General features: G+C 41.0%; 2 protein-coding genes across 4 annotated transcripts in view; one reads left to right on the plus strand and one right to left on the minus strand.

Moving 5' to 3' along the window:
* The window catches only part of Tdg (Thymine DNA glycosylase), a 121,661-nt gene that overhangs the window by 12,043 nt on the left and 89,822 nt on the right, over positions 1 to 19,796 (minus strand). Inside the window, exon 7 of the mRNA XM_087407407.1 lies at positions 2,523 to 2,672. Within this exon, the coding sequence (XP_087263533.1) occupies positions 2,523 to 2,672 (150 nt within the window). The remainder of the gene's footprint in view (positions 1 to 2,522; positions 2,673 to 19,796) is intronic.
* Positions 1 to 19,796, plus strand: part of Dnmt3 (DNA methyltransferase 3) — a 134,330-nt gene that overhangs the window by 3,720 nt on the left and 110,814 nt on the right. The gene's annotated exons all lie outside the window — the stretch shown is intronic.

Here is a 19,796-nt window from a genome sequence, read left to right on the forward strand (position 1 = left end):
CTGCTTAATTGCTTTGATTGATTCACTTTCTTATGCACTATGCGTTATGTAACTATTCTCTGTGTCTATATTCTCGCCTTTATCTCACACATACACACACACATACACACACACACACACACGCATGGCTGCTCGGAAAACATGTGATCGTATAACACATGTAACAACGTCTTTTTTGGCATAAATTCCGCAACGTGAAAATTCTTGGGTCGCGATTATTTATTTAGAACTCAGTGCATTCGATGAGATTCTGTTTCACGTTCCTGAGATATATTCGGAGCAAGAGTGTATCCCGAAACTTCGAACGAAGGGTAGAGCACGAATAAATAAACTTGAGCGAGACCGAAGTTTACGTCGCGAGCACGCATTGCACCGTTAAAAGAAAAAGAGAACACTTCTTACGTTCCAGCGATTTAGATAATTCACCCTGGGTACCTCTCACGCACTTATCTCGCGATTATTTCTTTAACCCGTGTTTCCCATGCTGCGATTGTGCGTATCTCTTTCGAGATTCAGCACGGGTCTTCTGAAAGAGGACCGACGTTTACAGTCTTACGATCGAAATCGCACTAATTGTTTGAGGTATACTGAAGTTACTACCTAGAAGCTAGATACTACAGACCCCCTCTAAACTCTAAAGAAAACTACCTAAGCAAAACAACAAAGAAAGCGCTGCGTCACGATAGGATTTGTAGGTTCTGTAGTTTACCAGTACCATAGTCGAAACGTCGAATATCGGTAAATATACCATTTAACTTCCTGCTTAAGCGACCAATCACAATTGAGAACATTCAAGCAAAATAATAGCGATCGAGCTTGCTTACCGTTAAAGCCATATTGGTTTGTTGAAGTTTTCTCGAATTTCATTAGTTTTCTCAGTTGCTGTAGGTCAACCAACAACACATTTCGTTCGAAAAGCTTATCAATTTATAGGATATGTGTTTGTAAACGTCTCTCGGTTATTTTCTGTTTTTGGAATATTTGGATAAACTAACAAAGGACTGTCATCACAACTGTCCGGTACCGAGTTTCTCGAAGTACAGTGAGAGCAAAAATTCGTATAAGGAAATTTTTTCTAAAAAAAAGTCTTATTTGTAAAAAGTAAACGTTAATTAGCCATTTTATACAATGAATATATTCTGTTCTAACATAAACGAACGAGCTTCGCTGTATGTATTCCTGATTTTAGAAACTAAATTTCTGACTGTACGAATATTTTAAGCAATCAAACAATAAAATTTTTAATTTTTGCTTATTTTTCAGATATATTTTCTATAATTAATACACATCTTTTTGATATATATATAATTTTAAGAAACATACAGTCTATTTTATTCTTTATGAATAAATTGTTAATTAACCAGCAAGAAATGATTGTCAATTAAACGTCGAATCGACATCGAATTGGTGTTGAAATCATTGATATCGATTCGACATCAATTCGATGATTCATTTTTCACTGGATAATATTTACTTTTTAAAAATAAAGTTTTTTTAAAAAATATTTTCTCCGAACACTCACTCATATGTTGTCAAACAGCAACATCTAAGACACATGTATCTTCTTTATATCAGCTTAGTCTCAGATTTAAGAAGCGAAACAACTTTCCAAACTTCAACTTTCTTTGTGTTTAACAATATATTTCAAAGAGAATCGGTTCCTGATAATCGTGATACAATTCATCATTGTGAGATATTAATTGATGTTACGAAAATTTAAAACATGTGTCCTTGAATTTATTAAATTTCTATTTCAATAGACACATAAAATATTACAGTTCTAATGATTAAATCATTGTTTCCTCCTTATTTTTTAGAAGAATTTTTGAAAGAATTTTCGAATAATTGTTTGTTTAAGATTCATAAATTGTAGACATTGTATTGACGTATGTCAATGACCCTTGTCTTCCTTTTTTTTTTTCAATAGAAAAAGAAAAGTAATAGGCGTGAACATCAACATTAGTCCAGCAGGGATAATCCATGTTGATTTCAAAGGCACATGTTGACCATGTTTTAGAGCCGACTTTAATAAATAGAAAAAGGAAATAGAAAAAGGAAAGCAATAGGCATGCACGGCGATGCATGTCAGCTCAATGTTCTGAATTACAAATTTTGAATAAACCATTTTAAAAGGAAAATCGAGACGACTAAAGAATTAATAAAAAAAAAAAAAACCAATAGGAACTCTGTATATAATTAATCATTGCAAAAATAACTTCATAAATTTTAAGAATGTTTTAATTTCATGTCTCAAACGCTTATTATGTCGGAACTGTGGAGCTTAAATTCATAAATATTAATCGGACCGATACATATATCCTATCTTTCGATTTTTTTACATAATAAAATATAAATATTATGATAAAATATTGTATAACGCACGTGAATATAATACAAAGTTCAAATTAATTTTCCCGTAAATTATGTCGGGGCGATATCGGCTTATGCAATAATTATTTTCGACCGAGATTTCGTAATTATCTCATCGCTCGTTTCGAACTAAAAGCGTTCGGCATACTGACCTTCTTTAATTTCCTTTCTTGTAAGATCTGCGCTGCCTTTTGTCGCACGTGCTACCATATTTGTAAAGCCAATACCGAGTCGCAAAAGCTTGTAATCGTCGTCCGCAGTCAATGGTTCGGGCGTGAGACCACTTAGATGTAGGCATTTCCCTGAAAAGAGAGGCACAATTACTTATCTGCATAAATTAATACTAAGAACTTAATGATGGCGTCCTCACGATCATAATGAACTTCATTACTCCGTGTAGTAAAGTATTAATTTGTGAATTGATCCTGACCTATTAATTTAAGATTCACAAGCAAAATTAGACTTTCAAATTAAATACTTGATAAATTATTAAATTTAAAATGGTTTCCCTTGCATTTTTCACGTCTTGCAGTAATTGTGGCTACGAAAAAAAAAAAAAGATGAAATTATTATCGTGTACAATGGAGCATGTTACATCGTTGGAACGCATCGCCGAAACGCATGGGCGGCTTTTAAAAATTTTAATGAAATCGACGTCCGTGATATTATGTGATCCATTTTTAATTTTAATTGCATAACGTTAAGCATTAAATTGCTTACTTGTGGCGCCATTATAACGAAACGTATAATTGCAGTCGTCGCATGAACGGCCAAATGACTTCGCAAAGCTATTGTTCCGCGCGAAATACTCCGTATTTTGTTAATAGGCCGCGCTCGACTATTTATATCCCATTAAATAAACGATCTAAATTTTCTGATAGGCATAATAAAGCCTCGCCCTGGCGGAGGCTTTCGCGCGGAGATAATGGAATTGTTAGAACAGAAGCGCGCAGCGTGTCTATTGTAATAGAAATGACAACCATTGTTGTTTCCATTGTCGATGGTACCGCGCTGGTATCGTTTTGCCCGGATTATACTAAAATCATCATCGTGAATTTCATCATTAAAGTTTATTACACACTTGAGACATATTTTAATCCGATTCACCGATTCACCTTCTTTTTTTTCTTAATTTCAACTTACTCCAAGTATTTTAATCGAAGCAACAATTCAAAAGCTTAATTTTCTTCGTCATCCAGTTTTCTTAAATAATCCAATAATAATTCAATTATCGAATTAATTCTACAAGATAGCAGTTTTAATCATTTGTGAAGTATTGACGAAATTATTGGTATTCCAATATTAATTTACTATTGTTACACGGTAAAACTGGGTGACTCCATTTTAGGATATTGTAAGATTCTTACTTCACTTGTTTTAATTTTCGATCTATTGCGGATATAGAATAAATGCGAAAAGAGAGAAAGGAAAGCACACAGAGAGAGAGAGAGAGAACTATTTCATGAAGATCTATAAATTAATCTCGTGCAAGATGTACAAACGATTAGCGGTTGACCGCTTGAATGTTGCAACAGCGACGAGCGTCAATTAGCGCCGCGAATCGCAAATTTCCATTGTATAAATAATAAATAGTGCGTATAAATAGCGTACAAACAGCGGTAAATCGTACGAACGACAATTCGTTCTAAATATTGACGTATGAATGCTTGGTAAACGCACGCGATCGTTTATTTCGTATCGCGAAAAGCAAACACGGCGCTTAACGTAACGTATAAAAGGTATTCGCGCCGGTTTTCCCGCGGTTATGCAGATCGGCAGTGCGTGCGGAAAGTTCAAACGATCGTTTTTATGGCCGTACGAATGAGCAGCTAAGTGCTCGTTGTCAAGTAATCCCCCGGGGAGTTTTGTTTTTGACATTTCCGTGAAACTGTATACTGCGTTATCGCAACAATTTAACGGCCAAATAATACTTTGTCGGCGGATCAAGCTATAGAACCGATAGAAAAGGATTAAACGCGGAGTTTAGGTCAGGCATGGGTCGCGATCGATTTTTTCTACTTTGCCACATAAAATTGGATTATGAGTTCGCCTTGTGTCACGTGCAACTAGAAATAATAGCTTGTCGTTTGTGGAGGTTGATTTGCCGACTATGCGAGTGAATTATTTACGCGTTGAAGTCTCACTTCGTTAATCCCTTTCTGTGTCACACTTTGTCGCAGAAGTGACCGTCTTGCTAATGTGCTCGTGTATTATAATCAGTTCGAGGTTATATCTTAATCCTATGGTAATACTAAAATACATGCAAAGATGAAAATTCATGTAAGAGAATATTTCCTGCAGATTAATAGATTAATAGCTTTGTATAGATGAATATCTTTTTCTACACTAATGTCTAAATAAAAATGTGCGATTAAAAATTTTATTAATTAAATGTCCCGTATAGAATTTTAATCAGCCCAGTAATGATAAATGATACTGGCCCAATCATTTTAGCCAGTCATTTGAGCCAGTGATGGTTCAAAGCACTGGTTGACAGAACCTTGGCCATCGATAATAGTTGATTTCGTTGTAATGGTTGGCGATCCTATATGAGATATTAAAAAATCATCACAGAGAAATTTTCATTTTTTTACAGCGGTCTAAAATAAAGTTTTCCATAGTTATTGTATGTAGCTGTGTTTAAAAGAAGTTAATAAAAAGGTTAGATTAAAATATTCTTCCGCATTTACGTCACATTGGTAATAAATTTATTTACCGAAAGCCATAACCGCTGAAGCAATAAACGTTGCTCCTCCTCGTTCACGCGAGAAAAAAGAAAGTGGGGCCAGATAAATCTTTTGCGCTCTCGGCGGTACAGGTACACGGACACTCACACGTGTTCGCATACACGTGGGGATGAGACAACATCCCGGTGGTGGCGCGAAATTACAATCGTCGCCAAAGTCTATTCCGCGAACATTTACCCCCAGGCAGTAGATAGAGATTTATGACGCGGCCTCGGGAAATTCTCTCTCGCTGCTTTACTCCAGTGGCACCGACCTACAACGGGCGCGCCGCGCCGCGCCGCGCCGGCACGACCTTGGAGAACTTCGGAACAAAGTTAAACGCTCGTCCGCGGCCGTTGCACGCTTTCCGGCACAACGTGCCCGACCTCCAAGTCCACGGGAAAAGACACGAACCGCACGTGTGTGTAATGCCGGTTCCACATTGTGGAGTCGTGACCCGAGTGAAGTCTTTTTGAGAATAACACATTTATGCATAATTAGCATAAATTTTGGATGTAGGTAAAGAAGAATTTAAACGGCCAACGGACGCGTAAAATCTAATTTTTCTGAGGGAGGTGTATTTTTGTAAGAAAGTTTTTTTGTCATCAGTTTTTATGTCTTATTATCCACACATCTCTTCTTTCTCTTTGAGAATTCGCGCATATTTTTTTTTTTTAAAGCAAAAGGTTTTTTTTTTAAAGCTCAGGTTATTGGGCGAACGTTCGCGAACTTTCGTAGCGAATGAACGTAGTTTAAAGCTTGTCACGGCAAAGGGGCCATAAGAAGGAGACTAACGGCCGATCGAACAAACTTTATCGGGACGAAACGCGACCCTCCTCCGTCATTCACGACGCTAACCTAACCCAACTTGACTTCGCTCGACCTTCCCGCTTAACCACGCTTTATGGTATTTCGAGCGAGGGTGTGAAAAGTGTGTTTTCTCCCCTCCCTCCTTCCCCTCTCCCTCCCCCTTCCCTGTACGTCGATGGAAAGCAAATGCACTCGTTCCCGCGTCGCGAGTCGTCCGTAAATTATGACTCGTCTCCGATATGGACGTAATCGGGATGGAATTCTACGCGAATCCAGACGTGAGACTTTTATTTTTTTTAAGTTGGGAAATTATGGTAATTTATGAGAAATTCGTGGATTCTCCGAGCGAGAAAAAATAGCTAAGAACTTCTCCCGCGGGCATTCTTTGTGAATAACGTCTCTATGAATTGAAATAATTTTCGTCATTCAAACGTTATCGCGAAAGCTGTTGCTGTTTTTGAAAATTTTTACTACTATATAATCTGCTAATACGGCTGGTGATATCAGAATTGGTAATACCGGGTATTGGTTTCAAGGATTTAATTTTTTTTTCAGTATGAAAAAAATATGTAAAGAATATAAATTTTTAAAACATCTGATAATGCCGTTAAAAGTAGAAATAAAATACCGAAATGTATACGTCATAAATATTAACATCAATGCAAATATTTTTCTGTAATATGGAACCATTGTTTCCGCAAATAATTTACGTATATATTTTTACTGTAGTATATTTTTATTAATGGATATCTCTGAACCGCGTGCAACTTGATACATAATCGATGTGCAATATGTGAAATCTAAAGATAATATTTCCAATCTACAAAACCGAAAATATCCGAATAATTAATTTCAGTATGATCTCATTTAGTATCACAAATTAATCACGTTACTGATATTCGCTGACAGTCATAGGAAATATTAGCTGCAATTCTCCATAAATCTCAGCTCTCTATAAATTGCGTATCTCTATTTATCATATACGATATAATCTGAAATACATCTTTCATGACGACAGCCGGAAGAAAATTGTCTTTGAGAAGAAAGAGAAATTTATAGTTTTTCAATTAGTTCTTCCAAACAGTAGACGTTTAATCGTCATGTCGTAGACTAAATAGACTTCTAAAGATGTCTGCAACAAGTATTTCTCAGCGTGATTTCTCAAGTTTCGTTATGTTGCGACGAAACAGTCAAAACTTCGGACCTCTGAATTGTGTTAACTTTCCGAACTTTCAGACTTGAAGGCCATCGCAGTATGTTCTCCTTAACTTTGCGTTATAGAATTCCGGAGATCGGAGAGAAAACGCAACAGGATCTTACTTATCGCAGTTTTCTTTTCACCCTTCCTACTTCTTTCTCCAGAGGTCTCGTTCTCGGTTACGAAAGGCGCGACGAACAACACTCTTGGGGAAGAAATATTGCCCTTGATATTTTTCTAATGCGCGGAGACTCGACCTTCCCTCCTTCATTTCCAGACAACGGTAACGATGCGCGAGGGAACCGCGGGGATCTCGGCTATCATTTAGCGCGAAATGTACAGTTTATTATCTAAATGGCTGTTAACTCGTTGCGCGGATCGCTCGTAGTCGTGTAAGATTTTTGTAACAGCGGTAAAATAAATTATCGCGACTTTTCCCTTGACACTTCCGTCATCCCTTCCATCGTTTCTTCCGAGTCTCTCTGTCAGATAAGGTAATGGTTTTTGCTAGATGTTCATTACGCGAAATAATTCGAAATAGTGCGTCTGCGAAGTCGAGCTATTATATTTTACACTACATATCGTAAATAAGCAAACGGTTCGGTAGCGATTCGTTTGTAGAGATAAATCTATTTCACTTTGGACATCTTAATCGTCGTCGGTGAACTCCAACGAGCATTGTTAGTTTCGCGCTTTATCAAATGCGCGAATTTCTCGATCGACGAGTATATTCGCGTTTGAAACAGCGTGAAATCGACACGGACGATATTCCTCGCTTGTCTCTCGGACGAACGGCGAGCCGCAACGAAACGGCGGTGGCGACTATCGCAAATTTCTCAAACCTCCATTGACCTAGATTTCGCTCCTTTTTTTCCTCTCGGATTCTGAATGAACGCTTGGTTTGAGTCGGTGGCGATGGCAAGCAACGAGGTAGCAGTAGAACAGAAAGAGAAGGGATATACGATGGATAGAGAGAGAGAGAGAGAGAGAGAGAGAAGAGGGTAGCGGACAGGGGGAAGCCAGGTGAAAATCGATGCAACCGAGAGAGACCTGTGCGTGGGTAACGCGGGAGACCGCGCCTGGAAAATCAATTTTCAGGGTTTTCCAGGACGAAGACCCGTCGGCGGCGACCTAGGAAACGGTCGAGAGCAAGTTCTGACGTTGCTCTCTTTTTCCCACGTCGCCTGCGTGTCGGGGATGAGGGGGAGTTAAAAGGGGGAGGGGAGGGGGTGTGAAAGGGAACGGGCGTGAAGGAGGAAGAGGCGGGTATATCTCAGTGCCACAATTTGCGAACGAGCACGTATTACATCCAGGTGTGCTTAATGATATCCCCGCGCGAAAGTCTCAAGACGTCGGATGCTTTTTCTTTCTTTCTCTTTCTTTCTCTTTCTTACTCGAGTGTCGTCGCCCGTTTCTCGAGTAATTTCAGCTTTTGTGCTCGCGCAAGGCCGAGGATATTTTTTTAATTAAAACGCGCCGAGGGGTTGGCGCGTTTAAAGCGAATTCGGTCGCTCGCGTGCGACTTTGAAGCGAGACTTTTTCCTCATCCGATACGGCGCCACCGTCCGGCTGTTAAAACGAGATAATAGGGAGAAATGTCCTTCCGGGGCGATTCGAGCGGGAGATCTTCAGGCTTTCGCGCCTAGGGCTGCCTTACTGCCTGCGTCTCTCGGCAGTAATTCCACCGACGTCTCTGTTATCCGAGACACAGCAGGATACAATTTCACAAAGGCACCAAAGGTAAGAAACAGGCGTTCCCTGTATAATCGTCATCCGATAGCCAACATAGTACTTTCTCTTTAGACGACGCTCTCTTCTTCTGACCCTTCGACCCTAACCTACTGTTCCACCTAATATTTTCTTCATTGCCATTTGTTTTTCCATTTTGGTGAAAACTAAATCCTGAAACTTGACAATTATGACAAATGGAACTAAATTAAGTAATTTTGATTTACATTTTGGTAAACATTATGTTAAACAATCTTAATACATTCTTTTTTAAATTCACGTATATTGTGGGATACAAAACAACATTGTGAGAAATAAAGTTAATTTTAAGTTAATTAAGTTAATTAAGTAGCAAAGAAAGCGATAACAAAGAAAGGTATAGGTCCTATAGGTCTCATATTTTTAACAGACACCCTCGAGTGGATGGTGTTCAATCACACTCGAGAGAAAGACACTCCGTAAGCCGAGAAATAATTTCGTACGACGACCGGACGAAATCTCAACATTATATGCATTCGCCTAGTCACCGACGTGTCTTTTTCGCGAAATTTTGAAAGAAGTAAGGAAAAAGAGACAGAGGGCACTAAATTCTAGGGAAGTAGTGAACGTGTACGGACTGTAAGCTGCTATCGAGCGGATAGGCGTGCGACAACCCCTCTCCCTTCGTCGTGCTCCCCTCGGCAGTCCCAGAGTTCCCTTTTTCCTCCTGCTCACCACCCCCTAACCAACCCCTGTCCTCCCTGTTCGCCCTCTACCGCCTCCTCCTCCTCTTTTGCCCCTCTTGGACCGAGCAGCAGCGACAGGGTGGTCGGTGGGTGGAAAAGGGTGGAGGCTGAGGCTACACGTTTTCCCACACTCGCCCTTCTCGCTCCCCCCGACCCTTCTCTCTCTTCACCATCCAACGTGGCACCCTTCGCCCATCTCGCCCTTGCTCGACCCAGCTCCTCACTCTTGCGCTCCCTTGCCTTCATTTCTCTCACCCTCTCCCTCTCTCTCTCTCTCTCTCTCTCTCTCCGCCTCACTCACACAACCACTACTCATTATAGTTACCACTACACTACCGTGTTGCCTCAATCTACACCACCTCCTTCTTCGCCACCTCCTTCGTTGCCACCTACGGCAACCGACCGCCAAAGGACGGTCTTGCGTCTAGTGATGGCCCTCGAAGCAATAACCAGCCGCAATTCTCGAGCGAAGTACGAGTGTCCCGAGTAGAATATCGCGACGTCGTCCTTTGGGTATCATATTAACTCCTTGATGCATCTAGTCCTTATATATAAGGGCGATTTCTTTGATTCAAATATTATTTTTTAATACTATTTATTTCTTTCATCTGTGTGAGATGAAATAAATACATAAACATAGTAATTTTGTAGAACGTCATTACTATTTGTATCCTTCTTCACATTTAGAGATTTAGATTATTATGTCAATTTTCATATATAGTTGATATATAAGTATATGATGATGCCACTAAGGTTACCAATTTTGCACTACCGAAAGAACAGTAAAGAGAGTCAAAAAGAATTCATATCAAAGTCTTCACTTTCACCTAAGTAAAAGCAAATTTACAGTATTTAATTTTACTTCAATCATATTGAGATTAATATTAATATAGGAACAAATTATTTCCGTATTTGATACTGATAATATACAAGTTTCTATTTGGAATATTGATTTCTCAATGGCATACAGTTTTAAATAGCATAGATTCGGAAAGCATAGATTGGGAAAGTTACTTTACAAGTTACTTATAAGTTACTTTTTATTATAGAAATTGAGTACAATAAGTTTGGCTATTTTATTTTTTATATTATATTTTATCATTTGCTCCAATTTTGTATTATTTTCTCTATTAATTAATTTTGATCTAATTTTGATAACAAAGACATATAAGGTAATCTAAAAAGTAACTTTCCCAATCCTGCGCCTAGATCTATGTATATATCAAGATTAAAGTGTGTATGTACAACATAATAATTGATACGATAACGGGTAAGTAGCCACGATTGTATCAACTATTTTATAATCAATATTAAACTTTATCGCGTGTCGCAATTAATTTCAATGTGTTATACCTTCTAATTATTATCTCTCGCATACTCTACTGGCAATGCAGTCGCGTCCAACCGGTCTGGGTGGTCACGATAATGACTAATAAATCCACCTATAAATTCTCAATGGACCGCTCCACGTCGGTTTGCTTACGTTTCCTTTCGTTTAGCGGGATTATGTACGGTATATACCTGATGCGCGCGGGCACCGGGCACGGTCGGCGGTTTGCTCTTCTCTCTTTGCAGTTACGACGATAAATTACCCGAATCGCAGAGAAAGAAAACACGGGAAACGAAGTGTACCCGTGAGTACTCATTCTCCGTACTCGCCTGACCGCATTCCGACAATAATCACTTCATCCACTGTCTGTGGCTGTGCCGCGCGCGACGAATGGAGGACCTTAACTACTTTCCACTTACGATTTAATTTACCGACGGCGTATCGTTTTATGCCGCCCGCGGCAATTACGCGTCGGCGAGATTTATCATCGCGCCTGGGAAAATTGAAATTACCGAAGCGTCTCGATACGCTCGCGCAAGTGGAACGTGACTTATCGATTAGAAACTTCGGCTCTTATCGATGTATTGAACGTCCCGAAACGAATGCACTTTCTTTTCCTTCGACTTCGTACTCTCTTCATACTCTTAATTAACTCACGATCTGTTAATTACATATCGTGGGACGTAAATAAATAACGAAAAACTTGCTTAGCGCGGATCTTTCGAACGGTTTTTGCTTGAGCGGAATAACGTAACGCTTCATCACTAAACTCGTTCACCGAAACTAATAAAAATTGATCCGCGTAGGCTATAATTATCTCCTGTAAAATCCAACATTACGCCTTAATTCGATTCGACCACATAAACGTATGATACGGAATTGGATTATCCGCGAGATTTCATTACGATTGCGACAGGATACGAAGCGGATATTCGCAGAACGTGCTAAAATCTTTCTCATAATACATCTCGCAGATAAACCGCGAGAAGAGATATGTGTGAAATATTAAGATTCATGGATCTTGAATTGAACATGTAATTGATACGCGAGTAAGAAATTTCTCTATTCTGAACTTAGTATTTTTTTTGCGTCTTACGTCGCATTACACACGAATAAATATAATTGTGCAATCGATTTTCCCCTCAACTTTTTTCTTTCCCTCTCTCTTTCCCTATTCTCCAATAATGAAATAAAACAGAATCATTCAGGAGAGAGAAGAAAACTCAAATAAGATATTAGAAAAGTTGCGTCAGTTATGTGGGTTGTTATTATCTAACATCACTCCAAAACAACAACAACAACAACACACAACAACAACAACAACAACAACAACGGGGCGAAAGCAGTTTGTGTTTCCCGTTGTACTTCACGTATAACATCAGCCTTGAGGTTCTCACGTGCGACCATCGGCTCGCATAATCGATTATCGATAGGCGGCGGGGAGGATAATCTCGGTGCGAAAGCTCCGAGCGATGTCATGACCCCTTAAGAACGCTCTTCTCTCTCTGGGAAAAAAGTTTCTCCGATAGAAAACTTCGACCGAGTGCCGTGAACTATCGAACCGTCGCGACGCGGCGCGGCGCGGCGCGGCGCGACGGCCGCGCGAGTAAAGGATTGCAGCACGTGTATATACACGGCGGTTATAAAATAACCACACGACAATCTGGGGATCGGTCGAAAGCGATAAAAAAGTAAAATGTTTTATATTTGTGTGAAAACGCTCCCGAATTGATATGGCCGCGAATTCGACGCGGAACTTTTATTTGGAAACGTCCTTGTGAAAAAGGAATAAAAATATGATTTGAAAGAGTATATACACGCATGCATTGTTCTAACGCTATGATGCGTACGACTCGTGAAATATCGATAACGTTGTCGAGAGGAATATAACTCTGCGTATCTTGCGTTTAAACGCTCACAATTTTCCTTAGATTTATTGTTCACGCGCGTGCGCGTGTTGCACAAGTAGTAATTCGTCTCTAGAGATAATATTCGTATTCGTAATATATTACGCTCGTGCTTTGCAGATTATAGATTTGATATAAATTTTAAAATTTGCAAATTGCAATTAGCCATTATTTATCACATTCATTTCAACGCTTTATTAAATACATATTTGATTCAATCATTCGCGACGTATTTTCTGTGAAAATATAAAACTTTTGCATTATTTCCGCGTTTCAAAAATATTGTGGCATGTCAAATTATAATCTATGACAAGGATATTTTAAAAATTATCCTTTGAAAGAGACATTTTCGGATCTATTTATTTATTAGTACCATACATATTCATGTGAAAAAGGGTATATTTTAATTTTATTACAGATTTTATTATCTGTGTCGGTTCAATTATAGAACAAGAGTACAAAATAATTTCGTCATCTCAGATTTTTGAGATAAGGACCATTTTATCCACGAAGAGTACCTACGATTTCGCCCAGCTTTCGCAAATGATTCGCGCACAACCGATATTTCTCTCGGTAACACCGACTAGTTATCCTCGTTAGATCGGTCGCGACTACGCGGCGTACGGCCAATTCTCCGAGGGTCTCTTACAACAAGTTGGACCTGTCGGGGGTCGAGGTCGTCGTCGAGGGCGAGGGTGGTCGGTCCGGAACCGATGGTGCGCACTTGTGTACGCCACGCCACGCCGCGCTGCGTCGCCTCGTCTCGCCTCGCCTCGCGTCGCGTCGCGTCGCGTCGCGTCGCGTCGCGTCGTGTCGCGTCGTGTCGCCCGGCGTCGCGGAGACTCGGCTTGGCACGACCACGAAAAGTTTCGCCGGTCACGTTCAACTTTCGCGCGCCGTTCGAAAAACCTCTCTCTCTCTCTCTTTCTCTTTCTTTCTCTCATTCCCTCTTTCACGACACCGCCAACGGCGAACTGGGTCGCCGACCGAGTGCCCCCGAGTGCTGTGCCGTGTCGCGAGCAGCCCCCATCGCCGTCTCTCCCGATCGACAACGGGCGCCTTTGGCCGAGAAAAAGTTTTCCCTCCTATCCACGGACTTTCGAGAGACGACGAACGGCGAAATTGAACCGCGACTTCGTTGCGAAACCGCTCGTATTGCACCTTTCCTCTTTGAACCTGTTCGGCAGCGGCTTGTCGAAAAGTTTAAAGATACGATAAGAACTCGCTAAACTACCGACAATTATCAGATAAAAGTTTTATAGGGACATGTTTTATAATAACAGACGATAGTGTCGCTTTCATGAGGTGTTAAACAGATAAAAGTGCGATATTTTAAATAATACGACATATGTGTCGACAAATAATTTTTAGAGAAATTAAAAATTTTGAGAGGAAAAATGATTACTTTCTATAAATATAATACATTATTTATATATCATTATTTTTCTAGAAGTACGTCGTTTTATATTCTGCTTTATCAAATTGATGTAACTGTAACTGACGTTTGTAATATAGTGTCAATATTAAAATCTATTTATGTGCTGAATTATTTTTGAAATTTTTTAATATATTATTTTTAAGTTAATAGCTCGTGGTGAACAAACGAGTTCCGAGTAATTGATTTTCTTAAATTTACTCGAGCTTCCTTTATCCACTGTAAATTAAGATAGTTATATAATAACGGACGGATGACGGAGCGCCGCCTCTGATTTTAGCGTGATTTAAATTCCAGCTACAGAATGCGGTTGACAGGGCTAAATAATAAAGTCGATCAATCAAGTCCAATTTTGGTACCGTCCGAGTAACTTCGCGCGCGAAGTGGGTCATCGACCGAATACACTGCACGTCGCGTGTGCGTTCGACGTCCGTCACTGGCGAAGAAATATTTGCGCGCGATAAAAGCGAAATCTTCCGGAACGCGTCTCGTTCGGTTTTCCATCGAGGTTTTTTTTTCCCCTTTCTTTTTTCCGTAAATCGTACAGAGATAAACGAACATGGGCTCGCGTGGAAAAATCACCAATACATCGGAAATATTTGCAAAGATGAGATATCCACAAAACTACGCTCGTTGCGCATATTTTGTATCGTGCGAAAAAATCACCGCGTAGATTGGGTCGTACAATCGATTGCGAGAGGGAAAAGTCTCTCCTCGTCCCGCCAACGCGCCTTCGGGCGCAATCTTGGATACGACCTCGCAAGTGTCATGATTCAGCATTGCAGACTGAACGAGAAACAACGTCTAGAAAATGTAGGTACTTTAAAATATGCTTGTACAATATTTTGATATTACGGTCAAAATTATGCGCATAATATACAGCTGCCGAGCAGATTTCTGAGAGAGACAGATTAAATCATCTCTGTTTCTTACACTTTTATTTATTATATTTATTATTCTATATATATCGTATAACTTATATATAATATCAATATTTAATAATATTATTTATTCATCAATAATAATTTTAAAATTTCTTATTCATTGTCTTTTTTTTTTTTTATTATAAATAGAATTAACTTTTGTTCATTTCCGCTAAAACAATTTCGGCAAATTGTTTATCTGCTTTCTTTCGTGACCATGAGAAAATCGTGCGTGTGTGACGACATATTTTCTAATTCGTTCAATTCAACGTTACAGTTTGAACAGTTTAGGCAAGACCCTAAATTACGATGCCGCAATCAACGAAGTAAGCTCTCCGGAATGATAATCAGGCGAGGCGTCGGCGTCGCGATGCGTTTGGCAATTTCGTGGAATCGAGTCATCGCCGGCGGGGAAATCTTCGAACCAGTTGCGTCCTTGCCGGGAGAAACTTTTTCCCTCAACATTCCGGGGGATATAAACTGCGCGCGCGGCAAGCGGCGGCGCGAAACTTCCGACCCTTAACCCGTTTTCAGATGTTCTCCGAGTTCGCGGGAGGGAAGTTCGAAACTTTGTCGGGACGTCTTTCGCGGGTTACATTCAATCAAATATGTACGATTCCGGGTGCGAGGACAAAATCTTAATCGGAATCCTTTAAATTTATATGCCCGCGAGGCGGTTACGTCAGCATCTCTATAATTCACTTTGCAATTCCTAGGTGAATGAAGACGTTTTAAATCGTCGAAAAGGAAGTTTCAAGTATATGCATAGAGTCTTGACTACTTGTTGTGTACTTTGTTTGCGTATAGAGGTACCCACGAAATGTCTCTGTTTTTAGCCGCAGTTTGTGCAGTTTAGAATTAGAGGCAAATTGTCTTTCGAAGTTGATCTAAGTAAGGAAGTTATTTTACATTGCAAAGGAGGAAGTGTTTACTTTCAATGACGGTAACGAAATCTTATTTTTTTTTACTTAGCTTTAAGCGAATTTTAAATTAAATTCGTCAAAGTTAATTAACAACATATTTAATACAGCAACGAGCTTCTCACATTTTCACCATCCAAAAAAACATTCTGTGTTCGTAACAGCTATAATTAACGAGAGAAAATATGATGGTTCTGAGACATCCTGCATATTACAAATAGATAATATTATATATATATCCACGGATAGGGGCGTTTCACGATGCGTACGTTATCTGCAGTAACATTGCGGTAACATGATTATAACACATTGTAAAATACAGCACGTTGGTGTTGAACCGGACAAATGCGTGTAACAGATCCGCCTGTATGAAGCTGAGTGCATTTGAATTTGAATACCACGGAACTAGTTCACGCTTAACGTATCACAGCGATACTAAGAACACGAAGTGATAAAACTCGCAAAAAAGGTGGAAAGCGCGAGAATGGAAATATGAATGAAATCGCGTCGAAGATTTATGAATTAATGAGCAATTCACAATTACGTATCCGCTTAACTTTGCCAAACCTCATGTTCTAATTATATCTCATTTAACTAAGAAGCCAGTTTAACCAGTTCAAAGTTCAAATACGGAACTCGATTCCTATGTTGTTAAATGAGCATGCGTCATATAAATTTTTAAGGTACTTGCACACATAAATAATAAATATATAAATGTACTTTTCTCACATGATTACAACTCCACCAAGAATCTTGCAAGCATTATACATCCTTAGCGAGTCCTTGCATTATGAATTCGGTTGAGTGTGTACAAAAGTGTGTCGGGCAGTTTCACAAAAATGAATGAAATCGTCGTAAAGTTTTCACTATGGAGAAGGAATTTCCAGCTTGCGATGAGAAATCACCACGAAGATCAACAAAGTGAAACACTTATCTCATGTACTCCACTGCAGTCGCGAGGATTAAGAAAACAGATCGAAGTATCGCGAGATCTCGGACGCGCGTGCGAACGAGCGAACTTCCTCCTTACCGATCTAACGGGTGAATCACGGCCCCGTTAATCGACCCTGCCGGCTCACCCCGAAATTACGGAAAAGAGCCCCGCGTCTCTCTCTTTTTCCCTCGCCCTCTCGCTCGCGCTTTCTCTCTCTCTCTCTCTCTCTCTCTCTCTCTCTCTCTCTCTCTCTCGCTCTTTCTCTCTTTCTATCTCTCTCAATACGCGTGTGTGTTTCACCCCTATCCCCAGTGCGGTCTCTCGACGTTACACCGCGCGCACCACCGGTGCACGACGCGCGATACTCGACTCGCGCGTTGTAATGGTCGATCGCGGCTTCGACCCTCTTCCGAGCCATCGAACGGCCCGAACGCGGTCGGATTTTTCGACGTTTACTGCCTTTAGGCCCCTGGACCATGCGTCCGCACGCCCTCCCGCCTTCCACCAACCCCTCTCATCCCCATACACCCCCGGATACTCAAATTGACCCGTCGTGCTCGATCCATCCCCCTTCTATCCCTCTTCCGCCATCCGCAGCGAGCAGAGTTCCCCCCTTCCACCCTCTGCCACCACCGCCACCACCGCCGCCGCCGCCGCCGCCGTCGCCACCGCCGCCGCCGCCGCCACCGCCGCCGCCGCCGCCGCCGCCGCCGCCACGGCAGTTGCCACAGCTTCCAACCTTTTTACCCCTGTACCAACCCTGCTTTTTCCCCCGTTCCGCCCAGCCGCCCTCCTTGCCTACGCTACCACCCCCTATCCCCCTTTTTATCCCGCTCTCCCTTGCGCGCACCACTCATTATAGTTTCTCCCTCCCTCACCGCGCTCACTCCCACCCCCTTCATCCATCTATCCCTCTTTACCCCTCTTCTCCATGCGGCCACCACCTCTTCATCCTTCTCCTCCTCCTCTTCCTCCTCACCCGCCTCAGCCACCACCATCCACTCGCTCGCTGCTGCTCTCCCTTCCACCCTTACACCGTCGCCCACCCTCCACCCGGTTCAACGCTCTACCGCAACCCTGGGAAAACCCTGGAAAATCCAGCGGCGTGCACCTAACTTCACCGTGGCGTATATGTATGTGTGTATGTATGTATGCATGCATATATGCTGCACGTGCGTGTACCGGTGACACACGCAAGCAGAGGTTGCGTGTAGCTACCGGGTGTCCCGAAATCATGATCGCTTTCTTTCCTCAAAGCATTTATCAATTATTCCTAATGGAGGGGAGAGCTTTTTGTTTTCTACAAATATAAAAATACATAAATAATACCACCATCTGCATTTTTTCTTTTCAATTAAAATTAAGGAAATCTAATTAATTATACGTGAGGAGAAATTTTGTATCCTGTAAAGTAGGACATGCGGAACTCGAAGAAAAGTAATACCTTTTCAAACGTTTGAGGGGAAACAGTCCATAACAGTCCATTCCGACTTGATAGCAGGGTTTTTAGATAAAAGAAACGATTTTTGGAACACCCCATAGGCGTTGTTGCGTACGAGCGCGTATACAGGCGCCGCGGGAGGCATGCGTACGTAATGGGCATCGGCCAGGCCGTTAGCGCGAAAATTGTTTATTTAAAGCCCGAGCGGATGCACGCGCGCACGGGGATGGTCGCGCGTGCGCCGCGCGTGCACGCATTGGAAATTGCATATGTAAGAACGGTGAACGTGAACGCACGTGAATGCACCGAACGCACCGTGCGTCCGATTCATTCCCGGTATTATCGAAATCTCTCGAAATCTTCTCGAAAGAGAAGGAAATCGAGAAAATTTGCAAGAAACTCGAAACAATGGAGAAAATATATATACAGGGAAAGATGAAGAAAATCGCGGGTAATTTGTAGAATTTCTCGCTACATGGCTCGCTACGGATGAAGATGAGAAAAGAATCGACAGACGATATCTAATTACAGTTTAAACAAGTATTGTTCTGTTATTAACGTGAAAGGATAATGAAGTTAATGCGTATGTTCGGAAGAGTTCAGTTCTCTCTGATCATTCGGATTATAAAGATTACAGTTCCAACTACAATATGTGTCAACTATCGCCTAACGTAATACTTTCTCGGACGGTGTCTTTTTTTCCGATTGATTCGCACAAATAAAGTAACAACGATCCCAGGTACTATGCTCGTGATTAACAATGTGCGTTAATAGTACCGCACCTGCGTTTACTTATGTACGCGTTTCCCGATATATCTTATATTGTCATTACGTTGGTACGGGCAAATATTTGATCGCGATACACTCGGACGAAAGCAAACGCCTCCAGCTATTATGGCAGTGTAATAATCGGGCGCGTAAACCTGCAGGTAGCCGTGCGTTTATATTATATATTACACTACATTACATTAAGCATGTTGTATGCGTACAACGCGCCCACCGCTGATAAGCGCGCGGACTCGTGCAGGTTCACGTAAATCGCGGGGGCCCCGCCAGCGATACGTCGTGCATGGGGGCGCATTAATACGCACGTGCTTGCCGTGCGTGCGCTTTGGCAGTTGCATCCAAGATAGCCGGGGCTGTTCGTTCTCGGTGATCAAACTGCGCGCGAATCCAAGAAAAGCAGGGAATTCATCTGTATTTTCGATCAGGCACCACATTATAGGGTACTTTGACCAACGAATCAAAATTATTACTACCCTGTCGGATATCAGAGTAATGATAACCAAATCCCTCGAGTTAAATAACATTTTGGTTACTTTTAACTTTCAAAATGTAAATAATTTCTT

Source organism: Acromyrmex echinatior, chromosome 6 (assembly GCF_024713525.1).
Source record: "Acromyrmex echinatior isolate Ae372 chromosome 6, ASM2471352v2, whole genome shotgun sequence".
Taxonomy (NCBI): Eukaryota; Metazoa; Arthropoda; class Insecta; order Hymenoptera; family Formicidae; genus Acromyrmex; species Acromyrmex echinatior.